General features: G+C 49.7%; 1 protein-coding gene across 4 annotated transcripts in view; it reads left to right on the top strand.

Annotated features, from left to right (window-relative positions):
• Window positions 1-21,352, top strand: part of ctif (CBP80/20-dependent translation initiation factor) — a 48,127-nt gene extending 26,775 nt beyond the window's left edge. For 2 of the 4 annotated variants that reach the window (XM_068573828.1, XM_068573827.1), the window contains exons 9-14: window positions 215-295; window positions 3,732-4,329; window positions 5,189-5,488; window positions 8,165-8,320; window positions 20,227-20,280; window positions 20,977-21,352. In XM_068573828.1, the coding sequence (XP_068429929.1) occupies window positions 215-295; window positions 3,732-4,329; window positions 5,189-5,488; window positions 8,165-8,320; window positions 20,227-20,280; window positions 20,977-21,198 (1,411 nt within the window). In that variant the 3' untranslated portion in view covers window positions 21,199-21,352. Of the gene's footprint in view, window positions 1-214; window positions 296-3,731; window positions 4,330-5,188; window positions 5,489-8,164; window positions 8,321-8,415; window positions 8,683-20,226; window positions 20,281-20,976 lie in introns of those variants that run through there. The other 2 variants (XM_068573829.1, XM_068573830.1) reach the window with 2 other exon arrangements.
• The last annotated feature ends 860 nt before the right edge of the window (window positions 21,353-22,212 follow it).

Genomic DNA, 22,212 nt, shown 5'->3' with positions numbered 1-22,212 from the left:
TTTGAGTGACGCAGTAATCAACCTGTAGTTGTTTTTGTTTGTTTGCTTGTTTCCCTCCTTTGCCGCCTTGCTTTTTTCCTCCTTCCCCTCTATATCCTATATGACCTCCTGTCTTCTCCTTCGTGCCTTTTTCCACAAATTGATCCGCCACTTTCCTCCACTCTTCATCCTTCCGCTCGTCTGCGTTGTGCACGCCCTCCTCTCCTGCTTTTAGAGCGGTTGATCAGTTCACCCGAGACCAGTTAACCATACTTCTGCCCACTGGCGCCGGGGGGAAGCGGCAAGTCTCCGCCAGGTTAGTGACGACATATAAAACCCAGATTCTGGGCACATGAAATGTAACCTGGACACATTTTCGGGCATTTGACACGGTGATTTGATTCATTCTACTTGACGTGAGCCTCAGCGTTCATAAGGTCAGCTGATAATTGTTGAGACAAGTATAAGATTTCTTTAATTAAATACTTTTAGAAGCAGGAAATACAAAGTAGGTCGGATGAAAATAGTGATTTTTAAACGGGGGGGAGCCAGCCAGCAAACATCAAACACTCATTTCAATCTGATTAGTACCACAATGTTTCAGACTCATCGCGTCAACACAAAGAAAATTGCAGTTTCTCATTTGATTAGATGGTCGATCGCGGCCGCAGACAGCCTGCGTCTAAGTAACAAGGAGTTGTGAGATGAAATTTCATCAGTGACCCCATCATTTATCCTGAATGCAAACATCTCCCCGGACAGCCAATCCGATCAACGCTCGAGCTACTGCAGAGCTCGGTCATTAAATATGATTAACATTTCATTACTGTCTCACTCTCACCTCCCAGCGTCACCAGAAGATCCGGAGAGGAGCTTATTAGAGCTGAGCCTAAACTAACAGCTCGTGTAAAGATCAAATTGATCGTCAGATGAGTGAATGTGGGTTAGAGAGAGACGCACTCGAGTGCGTCTCTGCAGAGCTTTTATAATCTCCCTTTTTAAACTTCTCAGTCGTTAAATGAGATTTCACAATGCATGCGAGCGATGTGAAGCTATTCTGCTTCATGATGAGGTAAAACATTGGTGAGAAAATTAAAAACTCTAATAAGCAGCTTTTTGTTTTTTCTACGGCAAACTTTTTTAATTACCGCAGACGTTGAAGGATGCTGACGAGCGCCTCGTCCCCTCCTGCAGCTTGGTGTATATAACGTAGGACTCGGGGTGTTTGCATGTCGGGGAAGGCTGTCGAGCAAGGCTGTCGAGCAGAGCAGTCGCATGATGAACTGTCTGCTCCGCTCTCTTGGGGGGGTTGGCAGCGGGGCCAGGCGAGACTTAAACCAAAGGAACTATAAATACCCTTCAACACATTCACTTTGTGTGTGCTTCTGCTTGCACACACACACACACACACACACACACACACACACACACACACACACACACATTCGTACAGACGGATGACAATTTGAAGAAAACACAACTGTGGCTTCAACTAACATCTATTTTAATTACCAAATTATCCACAGATTTATTTTTTTCAGTGAGTCCAGCCTTTATTTAGTTGGTCAAATTAAAAAAAAAAAAAAAGGTCCTCGTAATTTCTGAGAGCTCCGATCCGACGTCTTCTTTCACACAGCCGACGGTCCGAAACCCAAAGGCTCATTTGGGTTTGCCCAAAGGCGACCAGAAGTGAGTGTCGTGGTCGTCACACCGGCATCATTTATTCTTTACAGGAAGCTTGCAGTTGCTAGGAGTAGTTCACCTTTTTTATTTTTGACTATATATATATATATATATATATATATATATATATATATATATATATATATATATATATATATATATTTAAAAAAAGTAATATGGAGGAATTGCAACTATTTTCAGAAAGCTGTAGAACTGCCAATTCCAACCGTCCAAGGTGACTTCATCATCACATTCTCTGTTGTGCGACCAAGCGTCCAAACCACAAAGGGATGCCGTTTACTGCACATTCCCACACAACCAACCTGCATCCATTAGGTTTGGAATTTATTGCTGAAAGATTTGCACAACAGCAGTACGGCTGCATCGATTTAAATCATTTTTTGGGGTGATTTTTTTCTGTCTTTGTCCTGAATGTTGCCGGCGATAAAGGAAGACGGTGCCTTGATAACTCTAACCTGTTTGACTCGGAGGAAATGAAAGATGTTTGTTATATTCAGCCGCTGTCTTGGTGCACATTTATAGGTCGCAGGATTCAAACTGAAATGTGTCGAGCAGGAGAGCTTTTCCACTTTTTATGATTTTTTAAAAAGTTTCTACAAAGGTCAGTTCATTTGAAATTTGCAGGCACAATAAAGTCCATTATCTCTCTGCCGTGTCTTAGTGCTGCAGTCTTTCTAATAAAATGTGTTTGACCTGCACATAGGAATATATTAAATAGTTTAAAAGAACATTTCCAAGGTTGTTTAAAACATTAATTTATTTGGGATGGAACGAAACATTTTCTAAAGCGTAACTTTCGAGTGTAATAGTGACACACTGTTTTCTTTCACAAGGTAAAATAGTTCGCATGCTTTTGTAACGCGGTCTCAAAAATGTCTGACCTTTCGGTTCACCTTTCTTATTTTTGTCAAAAAATCAAGCTCTTGACAGTCGGTTAGTTCAAAAAAGTGCAAGGAGAGGCTTTTATGAGAATGAATGAAAACCCACATTGCGCAGCACTTGAACAGTTTTTAAGGAAAGTTGCCTTTCTTTGCTCGTCAATCCCGCCTCCGCAAGGCTTAAACAGACGAGTTTGTCTGAAATGTGCTTCTTTCTCTATTTGTTTTTTATTCAAGAAACCTTGCTTCTCGTGTTTAGTCCTGTTTATTGAAATATGTGATGGCAGACAGAAGTCTGCCATCACATAGCACACAATATTAAACATTTGTATATGTATCATTTCTTTATACAAGTCCTGAAGCTGGCTCTCGTTTTCAGACGTCAGATCTTTATGGTTCATCGGATTAGTTTGCACCACTTCTCTGTCCATCAAAAGGCCTCGCCTGTCACGTCGGCAATCACGCCATGAGTGACAGCTCAGCATCGTTTCTTTTAGCTTTCGTCTATTGAATACATCCCATTTGGCAACTAGTTTCCTTCCATCTGTAGTCTCTGGCAAGGAAAATGAAGCTTGTGGTGAAATACAGTGGATCCATAGTGAGGCTCATTGACGAGTTTGGCCAAATCGTTTCAGGTTTTGAATATTCAAGCCAACAACAATAAAAACTGATAATTACATTATCCTTTATTGGCAATCTGTCACTGACGAGATATAAACATCCGCATGCTCAAAACATGGTAATCCCCTTCATTTGAACGGACAATCTCACCGTGAAAAACCCTCTGAGAGCCAGAGTGTATCTGAGCAAAGGTGCGCTGGTTCACAGACTGAGGCAGATAATAGATTGCCTCCTCTGTGCCAGCGAGACTAATCCCATGGACCATATGTCAGCGGCTCGTCCAGCCCAGAGTCAGTACAGCAAAAGGACAGAGCCATGCAGGACAGGAAAGCACAGACGTACTCCACATGTAAGCAGTCGTTGTGCTTTCGAATATTTAGTGACTTCAGGATCGGATCAGTCGATGAGGGTTTACTGCTGGTGTCCAGCTGTGAATGATCCTCTCCAGCGCGATGTTAGACCATCATGCTGACACATCGGGGGGGTTAAAGAGTAGCACAGCAGCCGCTCCATCCCAATGAAGCTAACTGAAACCTGCTCTCATTCCAGGAGACAACAGCGGCCTCAGGGAGGTGGAGGAGGTGGAGGAGGAGGTGGAGGTGGGAAGAACCAACCTCAGCTGACGCAACAGCAGTCCCCGCAGCATCAGAGGGATCCATCTCAACGTCAATCTCCGAACCAACAGGAGCAGAATGTGACAGAACTGGGCGATAACAGAAACAATGGTGCCGGTCGGCCGCCTCGCCAGTATCAAGGTGGACACGGGCAGCAGCGCCAAGCAGTGCCCCAGCACCACGGGTACAGCCAGAACCGCCGTTGGCACTCCAATCAGAAAGGTCAGGGGCAGACGACCGCCACGGCCGACAAAGGAGTCGCCCCGAGGACAACCAAAGACAGAGAGACTGAGAATGTAAAACCAGACGACAAGCAGATCAGACCTCCGCACAACAACAGCAGCAAGAGTCCCAATGAGTCCCCCAGGCCCGAGCTGCCGCCCAACACAAACGACGTCCCACACCCGACCGCTCGAAAGGAATCTCCCAAGCCGCCGGCGGGTGGGAAGGGAGGCGAGGGCCGGCCGGAGCAGCCCAAAATCAGCCTGCTGCAGTCGTCCAAGGAGAGACTGAGGAGGAGACTAAAGGACAAGGTACCGAAAAGCCGCTTAGTGGCTGTCAGTCAGTATTAAGGCAATCGGGACCAAATGTGTGTGTGTGTGTGTGTACACGCGCTACCATTTAGCCTCATAATTACTTTCTTTCTGTTCGTGCACACACACACACACACACTCACTCACCAAAGAGACGCGTTGTTTTCTCACACCGCCTGTCTTCAAGTCATCCCTCTGCTTTTGTTACTGAGCATTTGATTTGACCCGACCAGTCGGGGAGGGGAGCTCGTGTTCCCACTCAGGAGGAACCAGAAGCAGCATTAGCATAATAACCGTTCTGGATGTTTTTCTACACTAAACCGGCGAGTCGGCCAACTGCGTTGCTGCTCTCCATTCCTCTTCCTCCTCTAACTCGTTACCACCATGGGGTGCTTTGATTTGACAGCATGAGCCCCCCTCCCTTCCAGCTGGCAGCAAGGCAGGAATTAATAAAGAGCCACACCAATAAATCAATGAGCGCTGTCTCGGCTCCAGCGTCATTGGATTATGCACTAAACTCCAGCAAATAAAATGCAACTGGCACCTCAACTTTCTGATAGAACTACTGCCTTCATATCAATTGTTATTGTTTAATCATGTATTTAAATTGTCTTGCACATCTATACCTTCTGATAGGCCACCGGTAAAACTAATGAGCAATCATAGCATCACTAAAATTGATGAACAGTTCCAATAGGCAGATATAGGTTGTATAAATACACACTTTCATGGGATTAACAAGATGCAGCGTAAAATCAATTGAAATCACAACATTTCAATCCCGAAATTAACCTCAAGTATGTTGAAATTTGAATATTGTCGCCTCATATCCCTTTTTGTTCTCCATCTCCCGCCTCAGGAGGAGGCGCGAGTGGAGGTGCCGGGCTCCGGGTCCCAGAACATGGACCGGCTGGTGGACCTCCTCAACAGCATGAGGAGCAACAGCAGCGGGGTGGAGCAGCAGCTGGCCTCCTTCATGGAGGAGGCGCAGTGCTCGGCGCGGTCCGAGGAAACGCTGGCTCAGGTGGTCGGCGCCATCTACTGCAAGGCCGTGTCGGACCGGAGCTTTGCCGCCACCGCCGCCAAGCTCTGTGACAAGATGGCGCTGTTCATGGTGGAGGGAACCAAGTTCAGGTCGCTGCTGCTCAACATGTTGCAGGTGAGAGCTCCACGCTTCCCTCGTCAGTATGCTCTTCTTTATTGACATAACTCAGGGTTCCATAGTGCAAACTTTTTTAAATGAGTTACTGGGATACAATTTGAGAAAGATGCGACTCTTTGATGAACATTAGTCAGAATAATAGTATTAAATTTGAGGTAACACACTTGATTAACACTTTTACCAATACTGCATGTCTTCTCAATATTACTCGACATTGTTAGCTAGTTCTATTTCATTTTGCTCCACTCTTAAAACATCGGCACAAAGCAGCTATCGACTTAAAATTAGAGTAGAATCGGGCAGAAACTTTGGTCTCCAGTGATTGGTTAGTGAAAATCGACCCCCCCCGCCCCCCTTCCTCATAATCAATCAAATGGAGTGAGAAGCAAAGCTGAGACTGAAGATGTATTCGTTCCACGTAGCTAAAACCAATGCAGTCTAATACAGAAAATGATCCAATTATTAATATTGATCCGTTTAAAGTCATTCATCAAGCAAAACTGTTACACATGCTCTTGTTCCAGCGTCTTAATTGTTGCATTCAGGCTGTTAGTTGTACAAAACAGTCAATTTAAAAGATTTCAAAGATTTCCCAGGGAGAATTTAAAGACATTTTATGAACTAAATTGTCAATTGATCCTCCTCATCATCAGATAACACATTAATGACCCTGAAGATGTTTGTATCTTTTGGATGAACTACTTTCACTCCTTCACTAAATTCTACTTTTTACTGCAGTATTTACCGTAAACCAAATCTCAAAAAGCCCTTTTACTTTTTAAAGGTCGCTCTCAGCTACCAGCGCTTGATAATAAAGTAGATGTCTTTTTGGCAAACCAGTCCTTTTTCCTTTTAATACTGCGTTTGCAACAAAAATCCTAATAATTTCAGTCGCTTTACGAGGAAGCACTTTCAGGTGAAAGCCAAATGTGTGTGTGTGACGCTGTAAATGTCAGTAGGTAAAGTAGCTAATCTAAACACCCAGGGGAGAGAGACCTGATCGAGAGAGAGAGCCCTCCTCCCTTTCCCACTTAACGGCACAGTTCCAGTCGTGCGTCCATGATGACAACATGCTCTCAGCTGTTATATATTTCACAGCCCCTCCTCGTCCCTCATGAGCTCTCTATTACCGCGCTCTCCTTTCTTATTGCCTCCTCTCACCCAGAACGTCATGGGCCAGCGCCTCGCTATTTCTCCCTGCTCGACTCCTCCGCCCCCTCCCTCTCTTTTCCTCTAACCATGCTCCTCCCTTTCACCCCATCCCCAGCCTGATCTTCAGACAAACCTCACCTCAGACAGTCTGGAAGTGGGCAAACAGGACATGCGCTCTTTCTAAATGTGAAGCCTTCGCTTCACTTTTACTCCTCCTGCAGACCGCGCGCCTACACTTTTATCTTCCCGCTCTCCCCTTCTGTTTTTAAGATTAAATAAAACTTTCTTTAGATGTTGACATTTTGATCCCAGACGCAGCATTACTGGATCCCACCTTGATCCTTTTTTACCTCATTCCTCTTCTTTCATTTCTCGCTCTTTCTTCCTCACTTCCCGGCCAGCACGGACCCCCTCATCGTCTTTGACATTTAGGCTTTTTTTTTGTCGTTGCTTTAAAATCTTTTAAATGCCACTAGAAGATTCATGAATGCCGTCATTAATGATGTTGCTTCCAGACCCCTGGATCTCAATATGGGGGCAATTAGTGTACAAAAGAGGCGTCATGGTTTGTTGTTGCATCATTAAATGTGGTCAAGTTGATACATGTGAAAGATGCTATTTATTTATTTACAAAGAAAAGCCGGTGGCCTTTTTTTTAAAAAAATGTGCTAATGCCATCGGCACCTTCCTCATTGTCGTCTTCCTTCTGAAATCAGCTCGTCTTTTGTGTGTCTGTGTGCATCCTGCCATTTGACGTCTTGTTGTGAAAGTGTCGAGCGGCACGACGTCCTTGGAGACGCACGAGAGGCATGTGCAGTTGTTTTCGAGTGGGTTGTTTGTTTGTTTTCCACAGTGAGTTTCTTTTGTTTTGTCGCTGTCCTTTCAAGTCCACATATTCTGTGCGTGTCTGTGTGCGAGCAGAGCTTCAGTGCAGTTGTAAGAGTCCGTGGAAAAAACATAAGCCGCTTGTGTTTCTAGTGCACTTCAGTAACAGCCAGAACATTCTGGATAATCAGAGCGAGTTCCTCTGACTGTTAATAAAGTTTCAGTTCAACCTGCCGTACAACATCTTTACAAGTGCGCATTACGCATTAACCCATATTAACCTGAACACTTTGCAGCATTGACACAGTTCACTACCCTTCACTTTCCAACGAAATTAACATATTCTCATCTACTTCTGCCAGATAAAAGAAAATCATGAATTTGTTCAATGTGCTTTTCAACTGCTTTTTTTTGGGGCTTTAAGTGCTTTAAGCTTCAAGGTTAATATGTGTGCCACCTACAAAAAAACTCCCATCAGGGAGATAGCGACGATGTTAATGGTGATTATCACCACTGCTGATGAATTTATGAAACACTTGTACATCCACCTACCCACCGCCTACTTGGAACTTGTATCGCACATTTACAAAAGCGGGATAAACTGTCTGTTTTTTTTCACATTGTGAATATTTATCTGTGCTGTTCTTTCTCCACACACACACACACACACACACACACACACACACACACACACAGAGGGACTTTGCCTGTCGAGAGGAGCTCCAGCAGGCGGACGTGGAGCGGTGGCTGGGCTTCATCACCTTCCTGTGCGAGGTGTTCGGCACCATGAGGAGCTGCTCGGCGGAGCCCTTCAGGGTGCTGGTGTGTCCCATATACACCTGCCTACGAGAGGTCTGTACCCAGATACGCCCCCTTTCTTCTCTTCTTTTTTTAAAATCAATAAGTATGCCAATTACCAATTGATGGACCCAGCCTCCTTGTTCCAGTAAAAAGGGAGCGCGTCCAGCTGTGACTGTACATCTTGTGTGTGGGGATCGATACGTGCGCAGAGCTTCCTGTTTTTCACCAGACGTTGTCTAGACTTGAGACACCACAGCGGGGTTTGGTTAGCGGCGTAAACAGCTCAGGACGCCATCAGTTCCAGGAAAATGCCTTGACCCCAGGTTCAGTTCTCATCAGCTGGTCTTGCACACACACACACACACACACACACACACTTGGTCTCCATGGCCACCACACAGCGTAGCCACAGCAGACGCATCGCGATACAGAAGTGGTTAACGCCAGATGGAATACTGAAAGGGGAAGCGAGTAAGAGGGGGAGGGGAGGGGGAGAAAGAGAAGAGAAGAAGTGAGAGGAAGCGAAGGAGTCTGCGGTCAGGTTGACTTGCAGAAGAAATGTTGGGCCGGCCGCGACAGGTAGCAGAGAACGGAGAGAACGGAGAGAACGAGAGATGACGGAGAGATGACGGAAACCATTTTTAAAGTGCAGTTTTAAAAGAGGTCGAGAAGAAGTAACGGCAGGTTTTGAGGCGCGTGCTGGTTAGTTTCGCCGCCCACGTCGACACCTCTGCCTGGTCTGGCTCTCAACACACACACACACACACACACCCCACACAACAATCAACACACAACTAATGCCATCCACACCCTGTCTGAGCGTGTGCCCGGGGCATTATCTCAGCTCGTTAAGAGGCTGCGCGACAGGACCGAGGGCGTGGACCGCCGTATTCCAACATCAGCACATGTCTCGTTTAGCCCGACGCCGCCGCAGGTCAGACCTCTGTGAGCACCGGCGAAGGGCTCGTGCTTGTTAGGCCGTCCATGTTCCCAGAGCCCTCGTTTAGACTTCATCCTGTCGTCACGTGTTGGATTCCAGCTATAATCTGTCTGCCGTAATGTGCACTCGCTTGTGTGTGTGTGTGTGTGTGTGTGTGTGTGTGCATTTCGCGGCGGCAGTCCTCTGTAGTAACCGGCAGAACAGGATTATGTCACAACTGAGGTGTGTTAGGTTGTGTGTCTGAGTGTACGTGGCGGCCGAACACACAAACGAAGCAGGTTGGGCGCGGCGATGTCATCCATTCATGACTTACGAGGCCAAAGCATCCACTTGGATGTTAGACTGTCTTCCACTAAGCGTGCATTGGATAAATTATAACTTCATTCACGACGCTTATTTGATATGCATGTTAAACCTACATTGTTTGCGGGAGACAACAACCTGTAAACTGCCACATTGTCAACGTTTTAATTGTCATGAACATTAATGTTTTAGGCTCACAATGATATTTGTGAAGCAAACATGTTCCTTTCTGTTGCTCGTTCAGTGGCCTCGCTACACTTCAGCGTTTCTGCATGTCCATTATTAAACTGTTTGAATACGCCTACACGCGCAAATCAAAGATTTACATGTTTTATAACAGAATTCCATAAGCGTAGATGTAAAGCACAGCCTGATCCAGACCCGACATACACAATGCAAAACTTACTCTTATCATAATACTGAACATTAAAAAAGACCAAAGAAGGTACAGTCAAATAGCCATGGAAAATCAGAAGGGGGAAAATACATAAATATATATATATATATATATATATATATATATATATATATATATATATATATATATATATATATATATATATATATATACTGAAAAAAAGGCCAGCATGTGACCCACAGACGCCTTCATCAGGGTGTTGCTTTGCAGAAAGCTGCACATTCACGCTCATGAGGCCTGTAGGTATGTTTATATTGTGCTTAGTATTCTTCTTTGAAAGCCAGCGAGCTCGTCGTCTTCCACCATCAACTCAGAAAACGCAGCACAATGAGACAATGCTCACGGATAAAAAAAATAACTTGAATATTTTGAGCATCATCGATCGTAAAATGTGGTGCTGATGCTGGAGTTGCAGTTGCTATGCAACTATTAGAAGCGGTCGTAATTTTAACTTTCACTCGTGTCATTAGTTCTCTGATTAAACGTGTTTTTTGCTCCTTTTTGTTTCCAGCCGGCCGTTTGATGACTTACATGATACAGATGAGTTTGAGTAATTCGGGCAAACGGCAGATTCGGCCTCACCAGAATGTTTAAATGAACCAGGATGTTTTCACACTGAGTCACTGGAGGTGTTGTCGTCACGTTGAATGCATTTATTCCATTCAGGGCAATGAGACGATTACAGCTGTCCTAGTTATTCTTGCTTTTTACGTTCCCGATCAAATTTCCTTTGAATGGAAACACTGTGAATGGAAATCACACAGAATCACAGTCTTTTTTTTTTTCTTTTCTTGATTATATAACTAAGCAGAGATCTGCCTGTTTTCAGCTTCAGCAGAGATGTGTGTGTGTGTGTGTTAAGTTGTCTCACAGTGGGTTTTTACCCTGCAGCTGTTCCTTCTACTTAAAAAATGCAGGTAATATGGAGAGATGAATGCATGATGTCGTGTCGGAGCGACAGAGAAGAGCTCTGAGAACACACGGAGAGAAGGAAGAACTATCTGAGTGGATCGGGGCAGCGATTAAATGAGTATAGATTAGAGCATTTTGAAGGTATTGAGCAACAACTTCACCCTGGGCTCCCCAGAGAACTCATTATGAGCTAATCCTGCTCGTCACGTCCCTCTCCGGCTCTGGAACCACGAGGCTTTAGTTCCCACATCAAAGCCGCGCTGTGGCCACGCCCATCTGAGCATACCGAGGAGCTGACGCCTGCACGGCTGCTGGCCCGAACGATAGGTGCAATACCATCAAGCTCACGGCCCAGAAATATATATATATATTTATTTATATGTATAACTGCTGGTGTTGAGGGTGGATCACAGCGTCAGATGGCGGGATCCTCTTTTTTCTTTGGGGCATCACTTAGTGTGTCCGTGTACGGCGGTTCTCCTATAAGTGTTTAAATGAATTAATTGGTTGATTCGTCGGCTTGTTTAGACGCTGGTGGGCTCCATCAACCCGCTGAAACACCCAAACACTAATATTTGATCCTGTTTATTTAAACCTGCCATAACTCTGGGGCATGAAGCTGTTTGTTCACACATCCGATGCTGCGGAGCAACTTCGTCATTAACCTGCTTTAATGTGATGTAACCTGCAGTCTTGTTTCTGGGCAGCTTCAGTCAATCACAATCACTTTTCCTTTTAATTTAAATTCAGGACTCTTGTGTCCGGCAGAACTAAGAGGTTAAAAAAAGGAGTACTTTTTATTTGTTATGATTACACTCGGTGGTGAATTTAGTATTACGTTATTTAACATTTGTTTCTTCATTTCTAATTTATGTTCTGTATGTGTCTATGATCACATCATGAGGTTTTATGACATTTAAATGATATATCTTATTACATTGAATGTCATAACGTTTATATTAAACATAATATTCATTTCATTAAACAAGATATTTTATTGTGTCCAAAAATGTCACAGTATTTCATAAAAATCATAAACCTATGAGTCCTAAAACATTATAGTATATCTCAAAAGAAATGTGACAACAAATCAGAGTGTAAAGTCGTCATAAAGTCACACAATACCTTCTTACATTATCATATTGTCATTTGATTATCATTTTCATTGTAAGAGAAATAAGGATCATACTCTCTTCACAAATCCTGCTTCTGAACACAGTTGTGTTTGTGTGTTTATCTCTGTGATAATACACATTTGTTGTGCGCCTCAACCACAGGAACTGGAGATTCCCTTCAACGCGTCGAGCGCACAATAGCAGCTGTGTCTTACTGGAAATACTCCAGCTGCTGTGGGAGAGAGAGGCGGGACTTCCTGTAGAGTTTGCGACACGAGAGGCGGGACTTGCCGTAGAGTTTGCGACACGAGAGGCGGGACTTCCTCTAGAGTTTGCGACACGAGAGGCGGGACTTCCCGAAGAGTTTGCGACACAAGAGGCGGGACTTCCCGTAGAGTTTGAGACACGAGAGGCGGGACCTCCCTTAGAGTTTGCGACACGAGAGGCGGGACTTCCTCGAGAGTTTACGACACGAGAGGCGGGACTTCCTCGAGAGTTTGCGACACGAGAGGCGGGACTTCCTCGAGAGTTTGCGACACGAGAGGCGGGACTTCCTCGAGAGTTTGCGACACGAGAGGCGGGACTTCCTCGAGAGTTTACGACACGAGAGGCGGGACTTCCTCTAGAGTTTGAGACACGAGAGGCGGGACTTCCTCGAGAGTTTACGACACGAGAGGCGGGACTTCCTGTAGAGTTTGAGACACGAGAGGCGGGACTTCCCGTAGAGTTTGAGACACGAGAGGCGGGACTTCCCGTAGAGTTTGAGACACGAGAGGCGGGACTTCCCGTAGAGTTTGAGACACGAGAGGCGGGACTTCCCGTAGAGTTTGCGACACGAGAGGCGGGACCTCCCTTAGAGTTTGCAACACGAGAGGCGGGACTTCCTCGAGAGTTTACGACACGAGAGGCGGGACTTCCTCGAGAGTTTGCGACACGAGAGGCGGGACTTCCTCGAGAGTTTACGACAAGAGAGGCGGGACTTCCTCGAGAGTTTACGACAAGAGAGGCGGGACTTCCTCGAGAGTTTGCGACACGAGAGGCGGGACTTCCTCTAGAGTTTGCGACACGAGAGGCGGGATTTCGTCTAGAGTTTGCGACACGAGAGGCGGGACTTCCCGTAGAGTTTGAGACACGAGAGGCGGGACTTCCTCTAGAGTTTGCGACACGAGAGGCGGGACTTCCCGTAGAGTTTGCGACACGAGAGGCGGGATTTCGTCTAGAGTTTGCGACACGAGAGGCGGGACTTCCTGTAGAGTTTGAGACACGAGAGGCGGGACTTCCTGTAGAGTTTGAGACACGAGAGGCGGGACTTCCCGTAGAGTTTGAGACACGAGAGGCGGGACTTCCTCGAGTGTTTACGACACGAGAGGCGGGACTTCCTCTAGAGTTTGAGACACGAGAGGCGGGACTTCCTCGAGAGTTTACGACACGAGAGGCGGGACTTCCTGTAGAGTTTGCGACACGAGAGGCGGGACTTCCCGTAGAGTTTGCGACACGAGAGGCGGGACTTCCCGTAGAGTTTGAGACACGAGAGGCGGGACTTCCTCTAGAGTTTGCGACACGAGAGGCGGGACTTCCCGTAGAGTTTGCGACACGAGAGGCGGGATTTCGTCTAGACTGTGCGACACGAGAGGCGGGACTTCCCGTAGAGTTTGCGACACGAGAGGCGGGATTTCGTCTAGAGTTTGCGACACGAGAGGCGGGACTTCCCGAAGAGTTTGCGACACAAGAGGCGGGACTTCCCGTAGAGTTTGAGACACGAGAGGCGGGAATTCCTCGAGAGTTTACGACACGAGAGGCGGGACTTCCTCGAGAGTTTGCGACACGAGAGGCGGGACTTCCTCGAGAGTTTGCGACACGAGAGGCGGGACTTCCTCGAGAGTTTACGACACGAGAGGCGGGACTTCCTCTAGAGTTTGAGACACGAGAGGCGGGACTTCCTCGAGAGTTTACGACACGAGAGGCGGGACTTCCTGTAGAGTTTGAGACACGAGAGGCGGGACTTCCCGTAGAGTTTGAGACACGAGAGGCGGGACTTCCTCTAGAGTTTGCGACACGAGAGGCGGGACTTCCCGTAGAGTTTGCGACACGAGAGGCGGGATTTCGTCTAGACTGTGCGACACGAGAGGCGGGACTTCCCGTAGAGTTTGCGACACGAGAGGCGGGATTTCGTCTAGAGTTTGCGACACGAGAGGCGGGACTTCCCGAAGAGTTTGCGACACAAGAGGCGGGACTTCCCGTAGAGTTTGAGACACGAGAGGCGGGAATTCCTCGAGAGTTTACGACACGAGAGGCGGGACTTCCTCGAGAGTTTGCGACACGAGAGGCGGGACTTCCTCGAGAGTTTGCGACACGAGAGGCGGGACTTCCTCGAGAGTTTACGACACGAGAGGCGGGACTTCCTCTAGAGTTTGAGACACGAGAGGCGGGACTTCCTCGAGAGTTTACGACACGAGAGGCGGGACTTCCTGTAGAGTTTGAGACACGAGAGGCGGGACTTCCCGTAGAGTTTGAGACACGAGAGGCGGGACTTCCCGTAGAGTTTGAGACACGAGAGGCGGGACTTCCCGTAGAGTTTGAGACACGAGAGGCGGGACTTCCTCTAGAGTTTGAGACACGAGAGGCGGGACTTCCTCGAGAGTTTACGACACGAGAGGCGGGACTTCCTGTAGAGTTTGAGACACGAGAGGCGGGACTTCCCGTAGAGTTTGAGACACGAGAGGCGGGACTTCCCGTAGAGTTTGAGACACGAGAGGCGGGACTTCCCGTAGAGTTTGAGACACGAGAGGCGGGACTTCCCGTAGAGTTTGCGACACGAGAGGCGGGACCTCCCTTAGAGTTTGCAACACGAGAGGCGGGACTTCCTCGAGAGTTTACGACACGAGAGGCGGGACTTCCTCGAGAGTTTGCGACACGAGAGGCGGGACTTCCTCGAGAGTTTACGACACGAGAGGCGGGACTTCCTCGAGAGTTTGCGACACGAGAGGCGGGACTTCCTCTAGAGTTTGCGACACGAGAGGCGGGATTTCGTCTAGAGTTTGCGACACGAGAGGCGGGACTTCCCGTAGAGTTTGCGACACGAGAGGCGGGACTTCCCGTAGAGTTTGAGACACGAGAGGCGGGACTTCCACGAGAGTTTACGACACGAGAGGCGGGACTTCCTGTAGAGTTTACGACACGAGAGGCGGGACTTCCTCGAGAGTTTGAGACACGAGAGGCGGGACTTCCTCGAGAGTTTACGACACGAGAGGCGGGACTTCCTGTAGAGTTTGAGACACGAGAGGCGGGACTTCCCGTAGAGTTTGAGACACGAGAGGCGGGACTTCCTCTAGAGTTTGCGACACGAGAGGCGGGACTTCCTCTAGAGTTTGCGACACGAGAGGCGGGACTTCCCGTAGAGTTTGCGACACGAGAGGCGGGATTTCGTCTAGAGTTTGCGACACGAGAGGCGGGACTTCCCGTAGAGTTTGAGACACGAGAGGCGGGACTTCCTCTAGAGTTTGCGACACGAGAGGCGGGACTTCCCGTAGAGTTTGCGACACGAGAGGCGGGATTTCGTCTAGAGTTTGCGACACGAGAGGCGGGACTTCCCGTAGAGTTTGAGACACGAGAGGCGGGACTTCCTCTAGAGTTTGCGACACGAGAGGCGGGACTTCCCGTAGAGTTTGCGACACGAGAGGCGGGATTTCGTCTAGACTGTGCGACACGAGAGGCGGGATTTCGTCTAGAGTTTGCGACACGAGAGGCGGGACTTCCCGTAGAGTTTGAGACACGAGAGGCGGGACTTCCCCTAGAGTTTGAGACACGAGAGGCGGGATTTCCCGTAGAGTTTGCGACACGAGAGGCGGGACTTCCTGTAGAGTTTGAGACACGAGAGGCGGGACTTCCCGTAGAGTTTGAGACACGAGAGGCGGGACTTCCCGTAGAGTTTGAGACACGAGAGGCGGGATTTCGTCTAGAGTTTGCGACACGAGAGGCGGGACTTCCCGTAGAGTTTGCGACACGAGAGGCGGGCCTTCCCGTAGAGTTTGAGACACGAGAGGCGGGACTTCCACGAGAGTTTACGACACGAGAGGCGGGACTTCCTCGAGAGTTTACGACACGAGAGGCGGGACTTCCTCGAGAGTTTGCAACACGAGAGGCGGGATTTCGTCTAGAGTTTGCGACACGAGAGGCGGGACTTCCCGTAGAGTTTGAGACACGAGAGGCGGGACTTCCTCTGGAGTTTGCGACACGAGAGGCGGGACTTCCCGTAGAGTTTGCGACACGAGAGGCGGGATTTCGTCTAGACTGTGCGACACGAGAGGCGGGACTTCCCGTAGAGTTTGCGACACGAGAGGCGGGATTTCGTCTAGAGTTTGCGACACGAGAGGCGGGACTTCCCGTAGAGTTTGAGACACGAGAGGCGGGACTTCCTCTAGAGTTTGCGACACGAGAGGCGGGACTTCCCGTAGAGTTTGCGACACGAGAGGCGGGATTTCGTCTAGACTGTGCGACACGAGAGGCGGGATTTCGTCTAGAGTTTGCGACACGAGAGGCGGGACTTCCCGTAGAGTTTGAGACACGAGAGGCGGGACTTCCCGTAGAGTTTGAGACACGAGAGGCGGGATTTCCCGTAGAGTTTGCGACACGAGAGGCGGGACTTCCTGTAGAGTTTGAGACACGAGAGGCGGGACTTCCCGTAGAGTTTGAGACACGAGAGGCGGGACTTCCCGTAGAGTTTGAGACACGAGAGGCGGGATTTCGTCTAGAGTTTGCGACACGAGAGGCGGGACTTCCCGTAGAGTTTGCGACACGAGAGGCGGGACTTCCCGTAGAGTTTGAGACACGAGAGGCGGGACTTCCACGAGAGTTTACGACACGAGAGGCGGGACTTCCTCGAGAGTTTACGACACGAGAGGCGGGACTTCCTCTAGAGTTTGAGACACGAGAGGCGGGACTTCCTCGAGAGTTTACGACACGAGAGGCGGGACTTCCTGTAGAGTTTACGACACGAGAGGCGGGACTTCCTCGAGAGTTTGAGACACGAGAGGCGGGACTTCCTCGAGAGTTTACGACACGAGAGGCGGGACTTCCTGTAGAGTTTGAGACACGAGAGGCGGGACTTCCCGTAGAGTTTGAGACACGAGAGGCGGGACTTCCTCGAGAGTTTACGACACGAGAGGCGGGACTTCCTCTAGAGTTTGCGACACGAGAGGCGGGACTTCCCGTAGAGTTTGCGACACGAGAGGCGGGATTTCGTCTAGAGTTTGCGACACGAGAGGCGGGACTTCCCGTAGAGTTTGAGACACGAGAGGCGGGACTTCCTCTAGAGTTTGCGACACGAGAGGCGGGACTTCCCGTAGAGTTTGCGACACGAGAGGCGGGATTTCGTCTAGAGTTTGCGACACGAGAGGCGGGACTTCCCGTAGAGTTTGAGACACGAGAGGCGGGACTTCCTCTAGAGTTTGCGACACGAGAGGCGGGACTTCCCGTAGAGTTTGCGACACGAGAGGCGGGATTTCGTCTAGACTGTGCGACACGAGAGGCGGGACTTCCCGTAGAGTTTGCGACACGAGAGGCGGGATTTCGTCTAGAGTTTGCGACACGAGAGGCGGGACTTCCCGTAGAGTTTGCGACACGAGAGGCGGGATTTCGTCTAGAGTTTGCGACACGAGAGGCGGGACTTCCCGAAGAGTTTGCGACACAAGAGGCGGGACTTCCCGTAGAGTTTGAGACACGAGAGGCGGGAATTCCTCGAGAGTTTACGACACGAGAGGCGGGACTTCCTCGAGAGTTTACGACACGAGAGGCGGGACTTCCCGTAGAGTTTGCGACACGAGAGGCGGGATTTCGTCTAGAGTTTGCGACACGAGAGGCGGGACTTCCTGTAGAGTTTGAGACACGAGAGGCGGGACTTCCCGTAGAGTTTGAGACACGAGAGGCGGGACTTCCCGTAGAGTTTGAGACACGAGAGGCGGGACTTCCCGTAGAGTTTGCGACACGAGAGGCGGGATTTCGTCTAGAGTTTGCGACACGAGAGGCGGGACTTCCCGTAGAGTTTGCGACACGAGAGGCGGGACTTCCTCTAGAGTTTGAGACACGAGAGGCGGGACTTCCTCGAGAGTTTACGACACGAGAGGCGGGACTTCCCGTAGAGTTTGAGACACTAGAGGCGGGACTTCCCGTAGAGTTTGAGACACGAGAGGCGGGACTTCCTCTAGAGTTTGAGACACAAGAGGCGGGACTTCCCGTAGAGTTTGCGACACGAGAGGCGGGACTTCCCGTAGAGTTTGCGACACGAGAGGCGGGACTTCCTCTAGAGTTTGCGACACGAGAGGTGGGACTTCCTCGAGAGTTTGCGACACGAGAGGCGGGACTTCCTCGAGAGTTTACGACACGAGAGGCGGGACTTCCCGTAGAGTTTGCGACACGAGAGGCGGGACTTCCCGTAGAGTTTGCGACACGAGAGGCGGGACTTCCCGTAGAGTTTGAGACACGAGAGGCGGGACTTCCTCTAGAGTTTGAGACACAAGAGGCGGGACTTTCCGTATAGTTTGCGACACGAGAGGCGGGACTTCCTCTAGAGTTTGAGACACGAGTGGCGCGACTTCCCGAAGAGTTTGCGACACGAGAGGCGGGATATCGTCTAGAGTTTGAGACACGAGAGGCGGGACTTACCGTAGAGTTTGAGACACAAGAGGCGGGACTTCCTCTAGAGTTTGAGACACGAGTGGCGCGACTTCCCGAAGAGTTTGCGACACAAGAGGCGGGACTTCCTCTAGAGTTCGCGACACGAGAGGCGGGACTTCCTCTAGAGTTCGCGACACGAGAGGCGGGACTTCCCGTAGAGTACGCGACACAAGAGGTGGGACTTCCTCTAGAGTTTGCGACACGAAAGGCGGGACTTCCCGTAGAGTTTGCGACACAAGAGGTGGGACTTCCTCTAGAGTTTGCGACACAAGAGGTGGGACTTCCTCTAGAGTTTGCGACACAAGAGGCGGGACTTCCTCTAGAGTTTGTGACACGAAAGGCGGGACTTCCTCTAGAGTTTGCGACACAAGAGGCGGGACTTCCTCTAGAGTTTGCGACACAAGAGGCGGGACTTCCTCTAGAGTTTGCGACACGAAAGGCGGGACTTCCCGTAGAGTTTGCGACACAAGAGGTGGGACTTCCTCTAGAGTTTGCGACACAAGAGGTGGGACTTCCTCTAGAGTTTGCGACACAAGAGGCGGGACTTCCACTGTGGTGAGGCAGCGGGTTGCCAGGTTGGTCATAATCAACCAAAGCTCTTGCCGTGACTTGAATCTGTCTGACGATCTTCAGGCTTCTTACCACATTACCGCCAGTTTAGCGTTTCTTAATCTCTCCAGTCCGACGTGTTTGTGGCCTTCTTAGTTTGAATCCCTTTTTCCTCACCCCTCGGATGTTTGTATTCAGGTTTTCATGTGAAACGTACACATGCGTATGTTTCATCCACGCACACACATGGGCTCAATCAGACGTTACACTGACTGCGCTGCGGCGCCGGCAGGCTGACGTCTGTTTCACGTCCGGTCCGATTGAGTCGGACATTCGCGTCTCGCGTGCAGCTCCTCTGGGTCTGCATCAGTTTGGGGTTGCAGTGCTTTATTGTTGCTCGTTGTGCAACAGGTCTACAGTTTGATTCCACTTCGCTCCTCTGTTACTTCCTTTTCCTCCTTCGTGTTAATCAAACCGTCACGCGAGGAGTTTAAAAAAAAAAAAAAAAACTATATTTAACCAAATGTATTTCCGCTGTGATCGGAGATGTTTCAGTGGCTTGCTGTCGTTCTGCCGCCCCGCCGCTGCCCGTCGCTCGCCGGCGTTGTTTTTGAAAGTGCCAGTTTCTGCCCATCTGTGCACGGGGCCGGCGTCGGGGCTGGAACGCCAGCGAGCATGTTCAGCAGCCACACTGTTTGTTCTTGGCTGCAGTGTGTGTGTGTGTGTGTGTGTGTGTGTGTGTGTGTGTGTGTGTGTGTGTGCAGGCATACAGCGTGCGTAAAGCCAGCCTTGATGTCTGAAAGTTAGCTGGCTTGCCAGGATGAAAGCCTGGTGTGTTGTCTTCCAAGATTTAAAATGTTAATGTAGAAAATATTTACAATTGGGATTAGGTTTTTTTTTCTTTTCTTCCTCCATGTGAACTGATCAACACACACACACACACTTCCATTTGCTTAATCTCCCCATGTGGCCTACATCCAAACATACATTCACATATCTGCTCGGCCTTGAGGTTGCTCACTCTTGTATGCGTCTCTTTGCTCTGCAGCTGTTGGAGTCGACAGATGTTAAAGAAGATGCAGTCCTGTGCTGTTCCATGGAGGTATGCACCCCTGAGACACACACACACACACACACACACACGTTAATACTTAGTTAATGCTTTGACATTTCAGAGCCAGGCAAGAAAATTAAAAGCAGTAAAACACCTGCACACGTGTATGTATGAGACCCATCCTACACCCGTGTTGTAATGTTTTATTCTAATGCGCAGTACGTGCCGCAGTCGTCTCTCGTATGTACAATCTCAAACGCATCTCTTTGATATTCTAAGGCAGTCTCCTGAGGGTTATGAATAGTAAAGTAGTGCCGGTGAATTTAAGTACAACTATGGATTTAATCGGAGTCGCGGTTATATAGAATATCAGTAAGCGCTCACCAGCAAGGATGTGAATATGGTAAAAAAATATATCATGATTTACCAATTCTAAGGTGGAGCACTTTTGTATGTTGATGCTTTGGCAACATTGTGCCAGAAGGCGTGCACACACACACACACACACACACACACACACACACACACTCACACACTCACAGCTTTGTGGCGGTGTGTGAACCTCTGCTGTCGAAGTGAATCCAGAGTAACAAGGTGCCAGACGGTGTGTTTTGCTCACTGTAAGACACACACACACACACACACACACACACACACACACACACACACACACACACACACACACACACACACACACACCCCTTCTCTAACCTGCGCCCTCCATCCCCCGCTCCTCTCCTCCAGTTGCAGAGCATGGGGCGCCTCCTGGAGGAGCAGCTCCCCGAGATGATGACGGAGCTTCTGGCGGCCGTCAGGGACAAGATGCTGAGTCCGACCGAATCGCAGCTGACTCGCTCGCTCCTCATGGAGGTCATCGAGCTGCACGCACACCGCTGGAGCCCCCTGGAGGCGCTCACCACCCAATACTACAACCGCACCATCCAAAAGCTCACCACCACTGCCTAGGCGCCAGCTCCCGCAGGAGACGAGGAGACAAGGAGACGAGGAGACGAGCCCTTCGGAAGCCCCCTTTGGAAACCTTTTCCAGCTGAGCCTCGAGCGGCTCTTCTATTTTACCAAAACACAGGAGTCAAAATGAAAAACGTCGCTCTCTCACGTAGGTGAATCCATGCTTTCATGTGGGTTTTGAACTTGAGCTGTATAATTCGCTAATTTCCCCCGAGATAGGCGACCACTGCCACGAATAACCGAACCGGCTCCACCGGGCGGTCCGGCCTCCAGGGGGCGACACCACGTGTGGCGCTGGAACCACGCAAAGCGCATTTGACACACATCCGAGACAACAGCAGCGTGCACGCTGCCAGTAGGGGCACGCTGGGCCACACGGCGTCCGAGAGCTCGCCGTGCACTGGCTGCTGGGGGATAAAGGAGGGGGGGGGGGGGTCATGAAGGAGAGGAGGAGGAGGGGGGGCAGCAGCTATTCCCGTAGGGAATAGAGAGATCCCAAAGATGAATGAGGGGGGGTGCGGGGGGCAGGGTGGGAGGTCATGGTAGTCCGTGTCAGTCTCTTCATTGTGTTCATTTGCCCTCCCCCCTCCCCCCTCTGTCTCTCCGTCGGCCCCTGGGGGTCTGTGAGGCTGATAAAAGAGAGAGGAGCTGGAGGAGGAGGGCAGGGAGTGAACACGGTGCTGTCTGTCTGGGGCCGTCTGCCCCGCCGGGCCAGGGACCGGGTCAAAGGGCCTCGCTGTGCGGCTCCCACAGCTCCTCCCCCGCCTTTGTCTCCCCCACCCACCACCACCCTCCCTCTGTAGGAAACCTTTCTGTGGCGATGAGACAGCGGGCCTGCTGGGCCGGGCTGGGCTGAGGATAAGGATCAGGCTGGCTGGAGTCGGGCGGCAGATGGCTGCTTGAGCCCATGTGAGACGACACACCCCTCTGGCACCGAGCGCTGGCCGGCGTCACCGATAGAAGCAGTAAAAAATATTGTGGGGAGGGGGGAGGGGGGGGCAATAGGAAAGC

The sequence above is a fragment of the Clinocottus analis genome, unplaced genomic scaffold (assembly GCF_023055335.1).
Source record: "Clinocottus analis isolate CAN_PGR_092001 unplaced genomic scaffold, fCliAna1.0.p SCAF_13, whole genome shotgun sequence".
NCBI lineage: Eukaryota > Metazoa > Chordata > Actinopteri > Perciformes > Cottidae > Clinocottus > Clinocottus analis.
The sequence above is the reverse complement of the archived record's forward strand: the minus strand, read 5'-3'. Positions and strand labels throughout refer to the sequence as shown.